We start from the raw sequence: 19,067 nt of genomic DNA on the forward strand, positions 1-19,067 counted from the left end.
GCCTGTCTATTAATGATTGTATTGCACTTCTTCATGAAAACTTTAATATGCTTTCTTATGGCGAATAGTAAGATGATCATCCAGTTGGCACTCGAATATTAGCGCTGACAAAGGCCAAGGCCGGAAATATCATTGAGCGAATGACGCGCAGATCTCTAACTCGAGTACTTCCGGTCCCCCCACACGTGAATCAACGGCACAGCCAACCGCCGATTGTCGGCCGCGTCCCATTAATTGGCGAGTGTGACTGTGCCTAAAAATTAATTTATAGACTTATCTATACCCCATCTTTAACCCTTGGTATTCTTGAAATTCTTGCTTCGTGTCATACCTCGGTTCTAGCTCTTCATAACCTCACGGAAAACAAGAGACAATTCTTTAAAGATGTGTGGAATATTCGCTTGCCACCAGTAAGTCATTCAGAATATGTTTTTTGCTTGCCACACAAACAATGGCGGGGCAATTCCCACCCCTCATTTTGTGAAGTTGCGGACAGATTTTACCTTTGGTTGGCCACTGACTCCCCAAACAGACATCCTGATGTTGCCAAATTCAAGCCTACCGCTCTGCGGATGGCAAAGCAGTAAGTGATTTTATATAAACTCTTTGGAAGGCAATGGCATGTTGACATTTTGCAGGATCCGTCACCGTGGACCAGATTGGAGTGAGTCACCACAACATTCGATAGCAACAGATCAGCAATTAACATAACTTGCAAGGCGGAAACTACGTTGGCGGAAACACGAGTAAGTCTAAGAGATGTTGGATCATATTTGCAGATTGCTAACTGTTCCCAGTTCTTGCTCACGAGCGCCTAAGCATCGTCGGTGTTGGTAAGAAACACGAATTCGAACTCCACCAACACTGAAAGCTTACATTCTACAGAGAGTGGAGCGCAACCTCTTACCAACGAGGATGACAGCATCGCCCTGGCCGTCAATGGAGAGATTTACAACCACAGGGTCGTTCGCAAGACCCTCAAGACCCCATACCATTTCAAGACACACTCCGATTGCGAAGTTATCATTCCTTTGGTTGGTTAACTGGAACCTTTTTGAGGCGAACCAAACTAAATTCTTGCTAGTATCTTGAACATGGTATCGATGCGCCGAAATACCTAGACGGCATGTTCTCTTTTGTTCTGTTCGACAAGAAGGAAGACCGGATTATTGCAGCACGCGACCCAATCGGTATTACCAGCTTTTACCAGGGATGGTCCAGCGAGACACCAGGAGCGGTATACTTTGCGTCAGAGCTGAAATGTCTGCACCCCGTATGCGACAAAATCATCTCATTCCCACCTGGACACATCTTTGACTCGAAGACTGGCAAGACGACTCGTTATTTCGAGCCAACTTGGTATGACGAGAAGAGAGTTCCTACCGATCCATTAGACCTCAAGCACCTTCGCGAAACTTTTGAGAAGTCTGTCCGCAAGCGTCTCATGGCGGAGGTGCCGTACGGTGTTCTGCTTTCTGGTGGCCTTGATTCCAGTTTGGTTGCAGCCATTGCCCAGCGTGAAACTCTGCGCCTGAAGAAGCAGGTTCAGGAGGCCATAGAAGCCTCGCCAAAGGAGAATGTCGATGAGGATCATGGAGAGGGCCTTGTTGGTATTGACGACGATAACAACCTAAACACTCTTACATACCTCCCCCAGCTTAACTCCTTCTCCATCGGTCTTCCAGGGTCCCCAGATACGATTGCGGCCAAGGAGGTTGCGAAGTTCTTAGGAACAAAGCATCACGATATGACGTTCACCATTGAGGATGGTCTCAATGCTCTGTCCGATGTCATTTACCACCTCGAGTCATACGATGTTACCACCATCCGTGCCTCTACGCCCATGTTCTTGCTCGCAAGGAAGATCAAGGCAATGGGAGTTAAGATGGTCCTAAGTGGTGAGGGTAGTGACGAAATCTTCGGAGGATACCTCTACTTCCACGCTGCTCCCGATAAGGAGTCTTTCCAGGCCGAGACTGTTCGCCGTGTTAAGAACCTCCACCTGTCGGATTGCCTGAGAGCCAACAAGTCTACCTCTGCTTGGGGATTGGAGGCTCGTGTCCCATTCTTGGATAAGGAGTTCCTTGAGGTTTCAATGAACATTGATCCAAAGGAGAAGATGATTACCGGAGACCGCATTGAGAAGCACATCCTCAGGAAGGCGTTCGACACCCCCGAGGACCTATACCTGCCAGACAAGATCCTCTGGAGGCAAAAGGAGCAGTTCTCTGATGGCGTTGGCTACGGATGGATTGATGCTCTCAAGGATAACGCAGAGCTACACGTGACCGATGAGATGATGAAGAACCCTAAGCCAGAATGGGGCGCTGATATCCCAGACTCCAAGGAGGGTTACTGGTACAGAATGATGTTCGACGAGCACTTCCCCCCATCCTGTGCTGAGACTGTCATGCGCTGGACACCAACATGGTCAAAGCAGACCGACCCCAGCGGAAGGTTAGTTTTCCAACAATATTTTACTGAGATACCTACTAATTTGTTTCTAGGGCTATTGAGACCCACGTTGCGAAGTACGAGGAGTAAGGGATAGTCTTATCCGCAGTAATTTGATTTGTGTTTCCAAAGGATGATCTCTTCAGCATCTCGTCATCTGGCATTTGCATGATCTTGGGTATGCGAGTTTATTTTTGAGTTAGGCGTTGCATTCTGTAATAGATGGTTTCAGAACTCCTGGAGTGGTCGAATCTGTTCCTCATAGCCACCGACCCCATGGGGGACGAGGACTAGTGGTGGGAAACGATGTCCATACAGGTAGTTTGTTTCCTACGGTTTTCCATGAGGTCTGTATTGTGTGCATGACAAATAACCTGGGAAGAAAAACGTGGTAGGGAGGGATGACATCAAACAGAGCGACCAGTAAGATCACATACAGGCACTATATATAGAAATAGATAGATTGTTTCCTATGGAACACTTGACGGTTATGCAAGGAAGCCAGCTCAATCCATCACCTACTCATATTTTACATTTCTAGAACAAATCCTGGGGACGTTATAGTGACGAAACGTGCCGTTAGATATTTATGCCCGAGGTAATTAATTCATCCTTGGGTAATTGTTGGGTGGTGGTTTACCAACCACTGAAAACGTCACCCAAGGGGGTGTTGTCGTAGTACAACAAACGTATACCTGTAGGTACCCTATATGGCAATTAACTGTCTTATTTCCAGTTATCGGTCTTCTCTCTTTCTCACTCCATCAATGAACCTTCAAATGCAACATAACTACAAGGAAACGAAGTTGCCGAAAGAACCTATCATCTTCGGCGCGCCAATCTGAGACTCTCACATCCTTCTTAACTTCTCTTATCACCACAACCATTCTTCGCCGGAGACTGTCATGATATGACGACCTTCAAGGTATAACCCATATTGAATCGTACGGTACGCCTAATATGGGATGTACATCTTCTGTCGAGCGGCCTGACGGCGACATGCAGCCCCGCCGAATGCTCGAGGTCGACGAGCTCTGGAATACTTCAGGCCAACCGCCATTTGTAGCGAGGCCACCACCTGAAATGAACAGCGGCCCCCAAGTTGGGCGTTTGACTTCCAATACACACATCCGAAATCCAGGCGAAGGTTCTAACTTTCTCAACCAAAATATTTCTCTTTTACCAAACCAGGCACCTACAGCAGGAATCCAGCACTCGCCCGGGACATCCTTTCCTCAGGCCAACCAACAATATCAGGATCCTTGGGAAGCAAGAGGTTGTAAGTCCCAACATGTTCATGTTGATCCTACAATGCGCCTGACTCCATTTCTAACTTATAGACCCAGCCGAAACCTTTTATAGATTTGAGCACTTCCACAACCTCGATACTCGGCGACACGGGCTTGATCAGATACCACAACTTCAAAGAGAGATAGATCTAAGAGCCATGATGAACGCGGGCAAGAAGACGACCACTATAACCAAAGCCTGCAGTGTCTGCCTTGACCGGTTCTCGGGGCAGGACTCGGTGGGGACAAACTTCCCATACAGCTGTGAGAGGTTCTGTGGGCAGGTTATTTGCATCACATGTCTAAAAGATTGGTTCATCGACGCTTGCAAAAATGAATCAAAAATGCCTCCACGCTGCTGTTGTACGGTGCCTCTTTCAGCTGTGTCTCATTTGTTGGCCAAGGATCAGGTAGGCTGTTTTGGCTCATTTGTTTGGAGCTCCTCACTAACTAATGATAGGTTGATCTCTACAAAGCAAAGTTTGAGGAATGGCGAACTCCAGACCGCTTTTATTGTCCCGTCCCAACCTGCTCGACGTTTATTCCGCCCAGATTAATAAAGGAAGCATCTCGGCAAAATCAAATAAAGCAAACTTCGTCGGAATATTTGACGCCACAACCCCAGAATGAGAACCTCAACCTTGGAAACGAGCAAATCCCATCACTATCTTCCTTCCACGAGCAATATTTCTCCAAGAAGGATGTCGACGTTAAATGTACCGCTTCTGTCTCACCCATCTCAACCGCACTTTCTACCACCACGTGCCCAAAATGCTCCGTCTCGATCTGCACACGTTGTCGCCTAGTCCAGCATCCGGACGCTCCATGCCCTCAAACAGACCTCGACCCACTTCTCGCTGCTCAGCTTGACAAATGGAAAATCAAGCGGTGTCCCAAATGCCGTGCTGGTGTGAGGAGAATGTTCGGCTGTGCTCACATCGAATGCCGATGTGGAGCACACTTCTGTTTCGCCTGCCTCGAGCCCATTAAGAAGTGCGACGGACAATGCGAAGACGACGATTTCGACGATGACGACAATATGTCCGAAGATGACTTGGATTCAGAAGACATTGACGCCCACATGGCTGTGAATGGCACTGAATTGGACCTCGGCGTTGAGCCATACAATCCAACCGTCGACACTTGGAGCTGCAATCACAGCTTCAAGCCAATTTACAAATTCAATGGGTACCTTTCAAATGGAAGGATTCTGAACCCCAAAAATGAAAATGACAGCTCCCTGGACTGCCAGGTCTGCTGGAAGGTGCTCTCCCCGCACTTGCCGCCAATCAACACCCGGAACCTGGGTTATAACATTGAACACCTAACACCCCCGACCGGTTTATCCACCAAGCCAGGCTGGGTGCCTACGACTGTGGATGGCGAACCGGCGTGGATGTGCATGGGTAAGCACTTACTCTGCTACGGCTGTCCACAAGATACGATGCTAGACGAGAAAACAAGCAAGTACCGTTGCGAGTGCAGCGCTTTCTGTTTGAAGTGCGCGAAGGTCGTTGAAGGAGACAATATGCAGTTCGCCGAGGGGGGTGAGAAGAAGGATACCGACTTGGCGTACGATTGTGACTGCGGGATGATTGTCTGTGGGGGGTGCAAAGTTAAGCTGGACGATGAGATGGATGGGTCTTGATTGCTATGAAGTTACCTGTGCCTGTCATCATTTGACGGGCGGTGGTAACAGCAGTTTTCCATGACAGGGCGAAGGTGGCTTATTTTATGCGTTGGCTGAATGCCAGGTTTCCCTAGGCTTCGAAAAGATTTCAAAATTGCGGCATATCTGGGGGTGGCTTTTGAGGATAGGAGTTTTATCTGGGCTGGCTGAATTTTGTAGAGTAATTATAGGTCGACGCCGGTGATTTGATGGCTGCAGATTTGCACTGTTTAACAGACAGGGTTAGAAAATCAATTATAATCATGATTAACGTGCATGTATAACGAAAGTGCCAAACAAGCGAAAGTGCCAAAATATCGCGACTACCCCATAAGAATTGCGATAAATCCACCACAACAATATAAATTAATTAAAACTACTCGGAGTCCTCTTCCTCAGACCTGTCTATTACAATCTGACAAGTGCGCGCATTGTGTCCAGTCTCACCACACTTGCCACAGCGACGTGCATGGGTTTCTTCCCTTGGCTTCTGACCACTACTTGCCCTTATTTCTTGCTCTACTTGCTGCACAACGTCCCTCTCGTCCTGTAGCTCCTGTGCTACCTGTTGACTAAGTGATCCTCCTTGCTGTAGTCGTGTTTTTTTAGCTCTCCGGCGCTTGCTTAGCACTTCATTTGCCTGTCGCAGGTTTTGGTTCTCTGCTTTTAACAATGCTAATTGATGCATTATTTGCGATGCACCCTTTGTAAACTGGTCAACAGCTGCATAGATTAAGGTTGGAGAGCTATTTTGATGATGCGCAATTCAGTTTTTAATGAAAGTAGACTGTGATACAGCTTCAGTTGGGTTATTTGGTGTCTGAGAAACCCATGGTTGAGCGGTGTTTGGGCGAGAGGTTGGAGGTGTTGGCGTCTTAAACCTAAGGTCAAGTGTAGATATTACACTCTCAGGGCTAAATGGAAGAAGCCCAGCACCTCGGAATCCTCCCTGAATATTGCTTTCTGTCATTGCAATGTTAAATGCAGCTTGGAAGGCAGGAAAGAAGTCATCCTTAGTAATGTGAATAATATGAGCCCGCATCATATCTTCAATTTGCCGACTGTAAGCTCTCTTTAATGGGCCAAAACAGCCAACATCAAGTGGTTGGAGTATATGGGAAGAGTGAGCAGGCATACAAAGCGTAATAATGTTGTGTTCTTTGCAGTACTCCTCAAACTTGTCTGAGTGGTGGCTCTCATGACCATCAAGGACTAACAAGCGATAACCACCAACACTCCGGGGCTTTGTGTGCTTCTCAAAATGCTGAATCCAATCCATACCTCTCTCGTTTGTAGTCCAGCCATTTGCAGTAACAGCGATTACCCAATCTGCTGGAAATCCGCTATTCTCATACCAAGATGCAAGGTGGTTTTTACCTGCCACAATGACAAATGGCGGCACTGCCCAACCTTGAGAACTAACGCCTTGGATTACTGTAACCCATTCCCGATTGCCAGGCTGCACCTTTTTTGCCTTTGCCTGCCCATCTGAGCTCGTTACTACCGTTGCGCTTGAGATGACGGCCATCATAAACCCAGTCTCATCAAAGTTGTAGATATCTGCATTGTTGATGCCATACTTTAGAATTGTGTTCCATACAAGCTCAAACCAGCCACGAATGACTTCTGGATCTTTGCACTTAGCCCTCTGGTAGTCGTATTTTCGCTGGAAGCGTGTCCAGAGCTCTACATGGCGCTTAACAAAGTTTGAAGCCCAACGTGACCCGACGCGTGGCACGTCACGTGTTGCAAGTAGTCGATTTGCCATATCTTCAACAATAGACAACTGAGGAGGGAACCCTTTAGCAGCTAAGTCAAGTATATACTGAACAAGAACTGATTCCTCTAGGTTACTTAATTTCCGTAAGTTGGCTTGGATATCGCGTCGTGAAGGTACGCCTTGTAAACGGTGACGTAGCTTGCGGTGGTCTACAGAATAGATCCTAGCTGCAACTCGAAGGCGCAAATTTGGGTCGCTTTGCATAGCTTGGATAGCTAGCACTAATTTGCTTTCATCATTTTTATGGCGCATGTTTTGTTGTGGAGGAATTTAACATTTAGTTGGGGGGGTTGGTCACCGCATGATTTTGGCACTTTCGCTTGTTTGGCACTTTCGTTATACATGCACGTTATTTAGTCGTAATCATAATCATGATTATTGATAAAGCGTATAACGTATTTCACATACGAGTGACGCACACAAGCGAGTGACGCACCAAAACACCAAAAACGCGTCAACTTACTTATATGAACAATGGCACCACCAACTCAAGCTAAATCCTCTAATCAAGAGGGTAGGATACTTCTAGCTATCCAATCAATTAAACAAGGCCATATTCAAAAGTATTCGAGCTGCTGCAATGTCGTACGATGTCCCTGAAGCAACACTTAGATGACGCGCTCATGGTGCTACTTCTCGACGCGACTCTACCCTCAACTTACGAAAATTAACTTTGTACGAAGAATCAGCTCTTGTTCAGTACATCCTCAACCTAGATTCACGTGGATTTCCGCCCCGGCTGCAAGGTGTGCAAGAAATGGCAGACCTTATACTCTCTGAACGAGGCGAGAGCAGCTCTGCTAGGAAGAACTGGACTACCAACTTCATAAAGCGTCGTACGGAAATCAAAGCAAAGTTAAGTCAGAAGTACGATTATAAACGGGCAAAATGCAAAGATCCTAAGATAATTCAAGAGTGGTTTTCTCTCGTATGAAACATAGTCGCAAAATATGGCATCTTAGAGTAGGATATCTACAACTTTGATGAAGCAGGTTTCGTAATGGGAGTTATTGCTACTGCAAAGGTAGTCACAAGCTTAGGAGCAAAGAGCCGTCCAAAGACTATATAGCTAGGAAATAGGGAATGGGTGTCTATTATCTAAGGTATTAATTCATACAGATGGGCACTCCTGCCATTCATCATTTTCAAGGCGTAGAATCACCTCTCTGCTTATTACAAGGACTTAGGATTACCAGACAATTAGGTGATTATGCTAAGTGAGAATGGGTGGACTTCTTCAATTAGGTACGAGTGGATTTAACACTTTAATTAACATACAAACAGTCGTTCAATTAGAACCTATCACCTTCTCATTATTAACGGACATGAGAGCCACCTCTTCGCTCAATTTCAACACTACTGTATAGAACGGAAGATAATCACCCTCTATATGCCACTACACTCCTCGTACATTCTTCAGCCACTTGACGTTAGCTGCTTTACTCTACTAAAGCTTTCGTACGGACGTTAGCTTGAAACATATCAAGAGTGGGTTCCGAGCTATAGGACTAGTTCTGTATGAGCCATAGAATGTTCTCTCTCACTTGAATCTACACTTCAGAACTCCGACTCCTCCTATAGTTAAGAGCAACAATTAGACTTCAAAGACCCTCAACTATAAGGGAGCTTAACTTTCAAACAGAGCACATTAAGAACCGCATCATATGACATCAGAACAGCTCTCTGTAATGGTGGGTGCACCAGATGTGAGAATCTAGCCACCCAAGTGTCATACTGACATTCGTTGCACTCAGTTTGCTATCAAACTCAAGAGCAAACTTAGAAATCTCCTCCTCAAACCTACAAGTCACTATACATATTTTGGCTTGTCACACCAACAACAAGAGCAATACTACTCAACGATTGCTACAACCATCTATGATTCATTACACGTCATTGCTCCTTAGTTACTGGGCCGATATGACCACATAGCATATCTCTACAACCCTCTATGATTCATTACATGACATCACTCCTTAGTTACTGGGCTAATACTACACATGACATATCTCTATCAACTAGAGGCCTAGGAACATGAACAATAGCTCCAAAAGCTTCTACAACCCTCTATGATTCATTACACGTCATTACTCCTTAGTTACCCACAAGATTGGTTAAGTTATGACATAATCTGTCTATAGGGGTACTCTGACCTTGGACCTCCTTTCACTTCCTATTGGCTAGGAACCTAGGAGATGGTTCTATGGGATTCTCTTACGTCGACTACAGTTACCAAGCCTGGTTAGTCATGGAAAGTCTTGGAAAATGAGAGAACTACACTCCTTTAGCATAAATAGGATTGCCCTTTCCTTAAGAAAGGGCAAGCAGACAATACAGTAAATCAACTATCACATACTTCCACGTCTTTTCCAAGCTTCCAAGCATTGATCTTGTTATTCTTTGTTTCTGAAAAGTCAGTGAGTGTTACAGCTAAGTGCTAGTGCTATGGCTAGCACTTACGGCTGCAACCTCATGTGATGGATAACATTGGATATCATGGATATTATGTTACCATGTTATCCACGGCGATCCACGGAATGTCATGTGATGGATAACATTGGATATCATGGATATTATGTTATCCATGATATCCACAGGGATCCATGGAATATCAGGTCATGAATAACATTGGATATCATGGATATTATGTTATCCATGTTATCACGGATATCCCTTTGGCACGACGCCACTATATAAGTAGATAGTATTTCGTTAGATAGGAGCTTCGTGCTCAACTCAATATAGTATTCTTTACAATACTGTAATGTGTTACTTGGAAAGCCTTTGTGTTTAATCCCCTGCCTCCTCTGTCAAGTCAACTGTAACGCTGACTTCTAAACAATAGAAGACACAGAGGTTTCTTGCGTAAGGTTGACTTGACAGAGGAGGCAGGGGATTAGACACAAAGGCTTTCCAAGTAACACGTTACAGTATTGTAAAGAATACTATATTGAGTTGAGCACGAAGCTCCTATCTAACGAAATACTATCTACTTATATAGTGGCGTCGTGCCTCATGGGTAATCTGGATAGTTGGCGGATAGCTAGATATTCAGGATAGTTCGTGGATAGCTCAACTATCCAATATCCACTAGTTTCTGCAACTATCCATTAGCCCCGTCATATGGCAGCCTACCCCGCTTGCCCCCTGTGACGCACACGTCACGTTACTAGGCCCTGGCCCTGTAACCATGACATCATGTTACTGTAGCCGTAGCATCAACCTTACGCAAGAAACCTCTGTGTCTTCTATCATTTAGAAGTCAGCGTTACACTGAGGTGCTAACCTCTGACTTACCCCCGAGTTCTCAGACTCAACATTTGTTACAACTTGTCTGAACCACTTCACTACATCATACACCTGATTGCTGCATTTTGGAATAGTCTAAGCTACAACCCTTTGGCTCTGTTTCCTAAGACAGTGTGTTGTTTTAGTAAAATCATCCCTTCCTTGGGTGGCTAGATTCTCACATCTAGTGCACCCACCATTACATGCACTACAGAATATATACAATTGCCTTCTTCATTTTTATGAAGCTACAATGGCTACTGAGGGCCGGCAAGCGACTCTTGAATGAGTATTACTCTCTATGGAGTTCTTACTTGACCAGCTTGAGAATGGGAAGAAGCAATATGAGCAAGATCCATTATTAAGCCCCTGCTTTAATTATGCTTAGAAAGTAATGGATAAGTACTATGGCTTAACAGAATATATAATAGGTTACGTTATAGCTAATAACATATAGCTCGTCTACATATGTTGCTACATTAGTGCTTATTCTAAGCTAGAAATGGACTTATATCTATGATAATTGGCCAAAATCTTGGATAGAAGCTGCGAGAGCATCAGGTTAATCATTATGGGACAGATCATATATAGAGCCTAGTGATGCAAAGTCTGGATTTGAGCATTGGGCAAAGGCAAAACAGCAGCGTTATCAGCCTCTTCTTCAATACGAGTATCTCAAATACTGTCAATTGCCAGTTACCCCCGAATGTGATGCTTAGAGGTTAGTGGATGGAGCCTGCTTAATGGACGGCATATCCAAATCTTCATAAAATGGCAATTGATATCCTATCGATACCAGCAATGAGCGCAGAGCCAGAACAGCTATTCTCAGGGGCTAAGATGCAATAGCCTAATACAGATCTGGCGCTAGGCCCAATACAGTTACCCTAGTAGTCGGCCGACATTCCATTGATATTGATCGTACAGTATTATCTCGTTAAGTCGATACACGATTAGTCGATTTTCTGGATAACTCAATAACTTTCTTCGGATCCTTCCATTCGTCCAAATCACGATACACAACGATATTGAGTCCCTTTTCCCAATTATCAACTTAAACTAATTACTGGACTACTCTTAGAATACCTTCAAAATGCCTTCGAAAAAGCTCTATTCTATGTCTCTCGAACAGCGAAAAGCCCTCTGAACCTGGCATCGATCTCACCATCCGAAACCTACAGAAAAGGCCACTATACAGTGGTTCCTTGAGAAATACAATCGTCGACTTAGCCAATCTACAGTCTCAGAATCCCTTAGCTCTCGATTTTTGGACCTTGACGATACTCCTAATACTCTGGAAACAAACAGCTCTAAAGCTCAGCGTCGCCACGCTGTCGCCTGGCCTGAATTAGAAGCTGCTCTTTATGACTGGCAGAGGCTTATTGAAGAGTGTGGCAGCATTACAACTACAGAAATCTTACAATCAAAGGTGAAGATTATCTGGAATCAGCTACCACAATACCGTGGACTACCTACGCCAGAATTTAGCTACGGATGGATCGTAAAGTTTTGACAACGGCATAATATATTATATCGAACTCTACATGGCAAAGCTGGATCTATTGGTGTCACTGCAGAAGAACAAATGAAGGCTATACAAACTATTGCGGGGGAGTTTTTAGAGGACAATATTTACAACATGGATGAGACTGGGCTTTACTGGAGGATGAGCCCTTCAAAGGGCTTTACAACACGATCAATTCCAGGACAGAAGAAGGACAAAGCACGCATATCAGTAGCCATTTGTGTTAATGCTGCTGGAACAGATCGACTTCCTCTTTGGTTTATTGGAAAGGCTAAAAAGCCTCGAGCTTTACAACACGTTGATGTAGGGGCAATGGGTGGGGTTTGGAGGTGGAATAAGAAGGCTTGGATGAATCATTGGCTAAATGCTTTCTATACTCATATTGGTATGTCACGTTCTATACTGTTTACAATGGATAACTTCTTGGCCCATATCGCTGCAGTGGAATCGACGCCTCCTCCTCCAAACATACGAATTATCTGGCTTCCTCCAAATGCGACCAGTCGATATCAACCTCTCGATCAAGGTATTATAGCCTCTTTAAAAAGCTATTATCGTCGGCAATGGCTCGAGTTCATGCTCGAATCTTTTAGCAACAACCTGGATCCAATCAAAACAATGACAATACACTTTGCAATTCGCTGGCTTATTCGATCATGGCATCATGAAGTTACAAATACGACTATCTACAATTGCTTTCGAAAAAGCACGATTCTTTTACGCCCAATACAGCTTCCTATACACCCACTCCCTGTTCTAAACGACTTATATCCTCGAGTACAACAAGCTGGTCATATATCAGACGCTATAGACCTTTCGAACTTTTTGAATCCAGCAGAGGAGGGAATACAAGAGGTGGAGGGAGGCTTAGATGAGGACACAATTCTACAGGAGGCGATGGCTCCATTTATACAGGTTTCCGATGCTCAAAATGATGACGATGAGGAGCCCCAGCGTCCTGTGCTCACCACACTGAACGCTGTACAAGCCCTCCAAGTTCTGATTGAGTTCTCAGAATCTGAGAATAGTGGCATTACAGATCCAACATCATTTTTGCGCTCTTTAGAGCGCGTGGAGAGGCAATTAGTGGCCAAACAGGCCAATGAGTTGGTTCAAGGCACGTTGGATGGATGGATGGTTTAGCTGAGGGGCTACTTCGGGTCTACTTCAGATCACTTTCTAACTCGATATTACTATAACTCGATATATTTATGCATGACCAATTACATCGACTTAACGAGATAATACTGTACTCCGTACTCTACATACTCGAGTACCGTAAGCTACAATAGTCTAGTCTATTCTGGGCCTAGATGGTGGGGAACCGCTATTCCCCTGCCTTAGGCACTAACTACATAGCTTGATAACCAAATTCAATCCTCTCGGATCCACATACAAAACTTATGAACATTACTTCCGTACTTATCCACTCTTTAAGGGCCTTCGTTTGAGCAATTGTAAGGAGCTTATTATGTCCTCCGCGGGCAACTCGTATGTGATGAAGTCGAGCAATTGAAGATTAAAGCGTTGATTTTGATACTTTAAAAATCCGGCTTGCGGCAGCAACGGTTCAGATGGGTTTGCCGCAAGCCATTCACGAGCATCGGATAGAATAGGGTCTCAACGACGAGTATTACAACGGCCGTACTGTGTCCTCCGCAAGCTCGGCCACGGTCGCTATTCTATCGTCTGGCTAGTACTCTACGAGCAGTACGTGTATATATAATTATAGCCCAAGCTAACGCACTTTTAGAGCCAACACCTATCAAGCCCTTAAAATTTAAAATCCTAAGCGCCGAGTGCTATAGGCCCGATCCGTCACAGCAACCGTTTGAATTGTCCATCCTCGCCGAGACTCCTGTCGACCCCTCCCTGCTTAACGACCCTGCTGCATTACCCTCCAGCATCCCCTCCCGCGACCTGCGCAGCTATTACATCATAGGCTCCGTGAACGACCTCGATATCTGCCTCGGCGACTGGGTTGTGGCAGGATGGTCGCGCGAGCAGCGCGCGACACCAATTCAGCCTGTGCTTCTCCGCGCCCCCGAGGTAGTTATCTCCGCGCCCTGGGGCCCAGCGGTAGATATCTGGAATCTCGGTGCTGTGGTGCTGGAGCTAGTGGATGGGGTGCATATGTTCGATGCGCGCAGCGGCCGTAATGTTAAGTACGATGTGAAGAAGTATGTTGAAGAGATGGTTAGGTTATTTGGGCGGTTTCCAAGGAGCTTGCTGGATCAGGGAAATAAGGATGTTGTGGTGAGGTGCTTTCATGATGATGGGAGCCCGTTTCCCAGGAAACGGAAGAAGGCAGCTGAGCTTGTGGATGAGCCGTGGTTATTAATCTAAAATAACACAATACTCCATCGGCGGAGTGGCCAGGTGCAGCATTAAGTTTACTTATAATGCCCCTAAACATCACATTACTCAATCTATCACCATAAAGTAAGGACCCGAAAGTTGGGCAAATAAATCATTGTCGTCAGTGTGGAACTCTGATTATCCAGCCGGGTATTATTGAGTGATTATGAGGTTCATTAACCATAACCACAGGGAGAGGTGTGGTGGTTGAGCGTGACGTCATCGATGTTTGATCTTATCGATCTTATCGGGATCGTATGGGAGGGTGCGAGGGTCCTCTAGCGTCCTCAGGCAACAACAAGCGGTCATCGTGATTCAATAGTACAAGTACGACAGTACAAGTACGGAGTATGGGGCCATAAGTTTCCGTACGGGTCTGTGCTCAAATTGCAGTAAGCGAGTGTCTTTTTGTGTGGGAAAACGCACAGACCCGTACGAATACTTTTGTCGCTGTACTGTACGTACTCGAGTGGCTAATCCCAAAATGGGAAGGCGCAGGGAGTAGAGCGATTTCTGGGGGATTTCTGGGGGCCTAAAGGGCCAAAAAGGCGGGGGAGGGTCGTGTGCTGTGGGCGATTAACCCCGTACTGTAAGTTAGTGTAAGTTACAGTATTGAATCACGATGACCGTGCAACGACGGAGGTCATGTGAGCACGCGATGAGTGAGAATTGGTGGGGACATGTCATCACCTCGCTCTCTCGCCTCTCACGCGATCACTGTATGTCGTCTGTATCCTTCCATCCTCCGTAACCCGTAACCCGTAACCCCGCACGAGGTACCAGGGACTTTTGCTCAACAACCAACGGTATATAACCGGCCACTTCCTTTCCCATTCGCAGCTGCTCTTCTTTCCTTTCCAATAACGACCTTCTTTGTACCAATACAACCTCATAAGTACCCCATACCCAGACATACACCCCTTCGCTCAACTGGACCACCACCCGCCGCTCGCCTCCACCTCCTATACTGCACCACCTCACCCCTCAACGTCGGCCTCCATAACCACCCCATAACCCCCTCCTTCCCACTCATCGACCGCTTCAATCAGAACAACCCCGACACGAATACATTCAACAACATCAGACGAACGGAATCCAATCGATTCTCCCAACAACAGTCCCAATCAGTAAGTTGCACCCGTTTGTCGAGATGAGACATGCGGAGAAGTCTCGAGGAGTGCAGACTGTGCTGCATACGAACGTGGAAACAACAACTAACAGCCTCATCAACAGTGACTCGATCCCACAAGCTCAACGACCGCGACCACGCAGGCCTCGCCGATGGCACCGCCAGCGCCGAGGAGCATCTCCCCCGCTACTTCGCCAAGGCAGGCCACGTCGACGCCGACCCGAAGAAGACCAAGAAGAATGGTGGTGGTAGAGGAAACTGGTACGTCAAGTCCACTCACCTTCCTCCCTCCCCCATCCCACCTTCCAGTCCCTGCTCCCTCTCCCTCTCCCTCTTTAAACACACCATTAACACCTCCCTCCTAGGGGCATCGACGGCGAAGAAATCCAAGACGAAGGCTTCAATGTCACCAACGCACGCCGCCGCTCCAACAGCTCCTCCTACGCCGCCGGACTGAAGGATTTCAAGACCAAATTCGAGCTGTTCGACCCCGACCCAGTGTTCGAGGAGAATATCCACGGGGCGCGCCCGGAGGATCATATGGAGGCTGCGAGCCGCGTTACCACTACCGAGAGCTCGGAGGGTGGGGGGAGTGTGGATGAGGAGGAGAAGAAGAACGAGGTTTAGGTGGGAAGAGGTGGCTGCTGGTCCCCGCGTGGGTGTGAGAGGCACGCTGCGTTTCTGCTGGTCGGACGGGATGGATCTATCTGCTGGTGGACGGGGGGACGACTTGGGGCCTGATTTTGCTCGTTTGAGTGATGGACAGAGAGAGAGGGTGGATGGGATAGGAATTGTAACACTAGAACCACGTTGATGATAGCTCTCAAAGCAAGTGGAATTGCTCAGTAACATCCCTCTCACCACACTTTGAACATGCGTGCCGCGGATATACAGAGAACAGTAGGCTCGAGTGACAGGTCGTTGTAACGATATGAAATGGTGTACCCCCTCACCTGCTCGCCATCTCCCATCCACAACGGCCCGGTGCTATTGTGTTCCAAACAACCCCCCTTCTCGGCTTACCCCGCATCCAATCCAGAGCCTGGATGTTGCACCACCACGTACTCTTTTCTTGTCCACAGGTCCTACCATACTATAGCGTACTGTATCATAATATACACTCAGATTCCCGCACCGACTGACCAACGTCGTCCGTCAAAGACCCCACGCACTCCTCGGTCGGCTTAGGCTATCCCACCATTCGGGGATTGCGGAAGTGGGGCCATATGCCCCCCCACTATATATATATGCTCCCCATCTAATTCCAACAACAACACAACCTCGCATATACCGCATAACCGCACAATTACACAGTTGAAGAATTGAAGAAGAAATAAAGGAACTAAAGATGCCATATGAACTTAAGGGTCGTAATGTCCTCGTGACGGGTGGTTCGCGGTATGTCTCCCTCTCCTCCTGGAACAGAAAGCTCCGTCGGGCCGGTGGTCGGCGATTGTGACCCTGCGAGGCACTACCACTACTACCCTCTCAACACCACACTCTCCCACCACCATCATTGGGGATCATAACACTAGATAGACGTGGATTGGAGATAAACCGCAACTAACACCCCCCAGCGGCCTCGGGGCCCTCATCTGCGACAAATTCGCCAAAGAAGGCGCAAACCTAGTCATCAACTACGTCTCCAGCGCCGCAGCCGCAGAGGAGATCGCGAAGACGATAGAAAAGGTGTATGGGGTTAAGGCGTTTGCGGTGCATGGGGATATGGGGGTTGAGGCTGACTGTGTGAGGGTGGTTGAGGAGACGATTGGGAAGTTGGGGGGATTGGATGTTATTGTTTCGAATGCCGTGAGTTTCCCTCCTCGCCCCCCCTTCGACCTATCAACCAGGGCCGGGACTGTAAGATTGATTGCTGACCGACGATGGGATCGCACAGGGCTGGACCCGCTTCTCCCCCATCCCCGACCTCCACGCCACCACCGCCGCCGACTGGGACACCTGCTACGCCGTCAACGTCAAAGCACAAAACTACCTCCTGCGCACCGCGCTCCCAACCTTCAACGCTAACCCCGAGGGCGGGTCGTTCATCATGACGTCCTCGATCGCGGGGATGGCGGTGTCGGGGAGCAGTTTGCCGTATTGTGTGACGAAAGCTGCGCAGTTGCAGTTGATGAGGGTGTTTGCGGCGAGTCAGGGGCCGAAGGTTAGAGTTAATGCGGTTTGTCCGGGGTTGCTTTTGACGGAGTGGGTGAGTGATGGTGCTTTCTTTTTGGTTCTGGTTATTTGTTTTGGGGGGGGGAGGGGGGCACATAGGGATAACATGCTAATAACTGGGTGTAGGGCCAGAAATACCCAGAAGCTACAATCAAGTTCATGGAGGAGAGGGCGTACTTGAAGAAAGTGGTAAGTTACCCGAGATGAACCCAGAAAGGCTGTGCTGACGAGTGAATAGACGGATCTCGAAGACTGCGCGCAGTCTTTTATAGATATTGCACGGAACTCGTCGGTGACGGGGCAGAAGATCGTTGTTGGTGAGTTTTCCTTCTCTTTCGTGTCTAGGAGGGGTGATATAAAGGACTGAGCTGATTATGCTGGTAGATTCGGGATTGTCGCAGATATAAGGTAGCCTGGATCGGGCGGGGAAGGAGTAGTTGTTGATAGGAGGAATGTAGGATAAGAAGAGGGGGTATGTTTTTAGATGGAAATACTAGAAGCCTATGGAGAATGAACATCTCACTTCTCACACTCGTATCAGAAGCGTGGCATGAAGGATGCGTCGCCCAGACGCTAATTTATAACTCTAGTCACCCTCTAAATTGTCCGACAAGACTAATAGCAGCAAGAGGCAATCCAGAAGACTCATGATCCGGGTGTGGAAATTCTCTGGCAAAACGAGGAGAGCGTCTACTCAGGGCATGGCAAACTATTCGGGACAAGTAGTTTGCCCAGCACTTTTTTACTGTCGTAGTTCCTGTCGTTGCCATGGCTTCTCGCTGGCGCTCTGTCGAGATGACGTTACCGTCAGCCCCCCTCACCGTTAGCAGTTCTCACTACCATACAAGTATACGAGCCGTAGAATACCAACAGAGGACCGGAGTGTCATGGTTGACCACGCAACGTAAAAGGAAGTATATGCCTGATTCCACCGTCCGCGAAGTTAGAATTCAGGAATATATCCCGTTATAGATTTGGCGTCACCAAAGAGTTGGACTTCTAATATATATAGAGTTTGTAATGTAAAAATCCAATTTCGCCCTGTTCTTCTGAGTCCGGAGTTTTCTTGGCCTCTCGACTCAGAATATATGATGGTTACGGAGCCGAAACATTTATTTAGGAATTCTTTATTAAACACTCCACGATACTAGTCTTTGCAACACACCACATCACATCTAAGAAAAGTCTGATATAATAATACACCTCTCGCATTCGTATTGCAAGTGTGAAGTAAAGAATGAGTCCACCAAAATACAGTACTGAAAGAAACCCAGCCTGTTCCTCCATCGGCCAGAAACTATCAAATTCGTCTAAATAAAATACCCCAGTTGAGAATACCCTAGTTGAGAACCCCGGAGTTGATGTGGGGCCTTTCGCGCTGACGAACGCCGACAACACCG

The 19,067-nt window shown here is 46.9% G+C and overlaps 5 protein-coding genes across 5 annotated transcripts; all 5 read left to right on the forward strand.

The window, feature by feature from the left end:
- Positions 1-241: 241 nt before the first annotated feature.
- On the forward strand, positions 242-2,971 carry ASN1 (asparagine synthetase). The gene is made up of 8 exons (XM_024467660.1): positions 242-410; positions 533-583; positions 639-664; positions 720-746; positions 798-833; positions 886-1,034; positions 1,085-2,457; positions 2,508-2,971. The coding sequence occupies exons 1-8, from the start codon at positions 385-387 to the stop codon at positions 2,542-2,544; spliced, it is 1,725 nt and encodes a 574-aa protein (XP_024325082.1). The 5' UTR covers positions 242-384; the 3' UTR covers positions 2,545-2,971.
- Positions 2,972-3,175: 204 nt separating this feature from the next.
- Positions 3,176-5,654, forward strand: VC83_04024 (uncharacterized protein). The gene is made up of 3 exons (XM_024467661.1): positions 3,176-3,730; positions 3,801-4,153; positions 4,204-5,654. The coding sequence occupies exons 1-3, from the start codon at positions 3,415-3,417 to the stop codon at positions 5,389-5,391; spliced, it is 1,857 nt and encodes a 618-aa protein (XP_024325081.1). The 5' UTR covers positions 3,176-3,414; the 3' UTR covers positions 5,392-5,654.
- Positions 5,655-13,579: 7,925 nt separating this feature from the next.
- VC83_04025 (uncharacterized protein) lies at positions 13,580-14,351 on the forward strand (the record flags this gene model as incomplete). Its single annotated transcript, XM_024467662.1, has 2 exons — positions 13,580-13,583; positions 13,759-14,351. 2 exons carry the CDS (start codon positions 13,580-13,582, stop codon positions 14,349-14,351), a joined length of 597 nt encoding a protein of 198 aa, XP_024325080.1.
- A 1,145-nt stretch (positions 14,352-15,496) lies between these two features.
- VC83_04026 (uncharacterized protein) lies at positions 15,497-16,778 on the forward strand. Its single transcript, XM_024467663.1, has 2 exons — positions 15,497-15,753; positions 15,858-16,778. Exons 1-2 carry the CDS (start codon positions 15,521-15,523, stop codon positions 16,117-16,119), a joined length of 495 nt encoding a protein of 164 aa, XP_024325079.1. The 5' UTR covers positions 15,497-15,520; the 3' UTR covers positions 16,120-16,778.
- On the forward strand, positions 16,779-18,142 carry VC83_04027 (uncharacterized protein). Its single transcript, XM_024467664.1, has 6 exons — positions 16,779-16,890; positions 17,070-17,301; positions 17,390-17,701; positions 17,794-17,856; positions 17,906-17,984; positions 18,052-18,142. Exons 1-6 carry the CDS (start codon positions 16,841-16,843, stop codon positions 18,072-18,074), a joined length of 759 nt encoding a protein of 252 aa, XP_024325078.1. The 5' UTR covers positions 16,779-16,840; the 3' UTR covers positions 18,075-18,142.
- Positions 18,143-19,067: the final 925 nt, after the last annotated feature.

The sequence above is a fragment of the Pseudogymnoascus destructans genome (assembly GCF_001641265.1).
Source record: "Pseudogymnoascus destructans isolate 20631-21 unplaced genomic scaffold scaffold_8, whole genome shotgun sequence".
In the NCBI taxonomy this organism is placed as follows: Eukaryota; Fungi; Ascomycota; class Leotiomycetes; order Thelebolales; family Thelebolaceae; genus Pseudogymnoascus; species Pseudogymnoascus destructans.

Coding starts and splice junctions, on each gene's coding strand:
- ASN1 (XM_024467660.1), top strand. CDS start 385: ATGTGTGGAATATTCGCTTGCCACCA. Junction 834..885: donor CCTAAGCATCGTCGGTGTTG/GTAAGAAACACG, acceptor TACATTCTACAG/AGAGTGGAGCGCAACCTCTT. Junction 2,458..2,507: donor CAGACCGACCCCAGCGGAAG/GTTAGTTTTCCA, acceptor ATTTGTTTCTAG/GGCTATTGAGACCCACGTTG.
- VC83_04024 (XM_024467661.1), top strand. CDS start 3,415: ATGGGATGTACATCTTCTGTCGAGCGGCCTGACGGCGACATGCAGCCC. Junction 3,731..3,800: donor GGATCCTTGGGAAGCAAGAG/GTTGTAAGTCCC, acceptor TTATAGACCCAG/CCGAAACCTTTTATAGATTT. Junction 4,154..4,203: donor ATTTGTTGGCCAAGGATCAG/GTAGGCTGTTTT, acceptor AACTAATGATAG/GTTGATCTCTACAAAGCAAA.
- VC83_04026 (XM_024467663.1), top strand. CDS start 15,521: ATGCGGAGAAGTCTCGAGGAGTGCAGACTGTGCTGCATACGAACGTGG. Junction 15,754..15,857: donor GGTGGTGGTAGAGGAAACTG/GTACGTCAAGTC, acceptor CCTCCCTCCTAG/GGGCATCGACGGCGAAGAAA.
- VC83_04027 (XM_024467664.1), top strand. CDS start 16,841: ATGCCATATGAACTTAAGGGTCGTAATGTCCTCGTGACGGGTGGTTCG. Junction 17,302..17,389: donor ATGTTATTGTTTCGAATGCC/GTGAGTTTCCCT, acceptor GGGATCGCACAG/GGCTGGACCCGCTTCTCCCC. Junction 17,702..17,793: donor GGTTGCTTTTGACGGAGTGG/GTGAGTGATGGT, acceptor AACTGGGTGTAG/GGCCAGAAATACCCAGAAGC.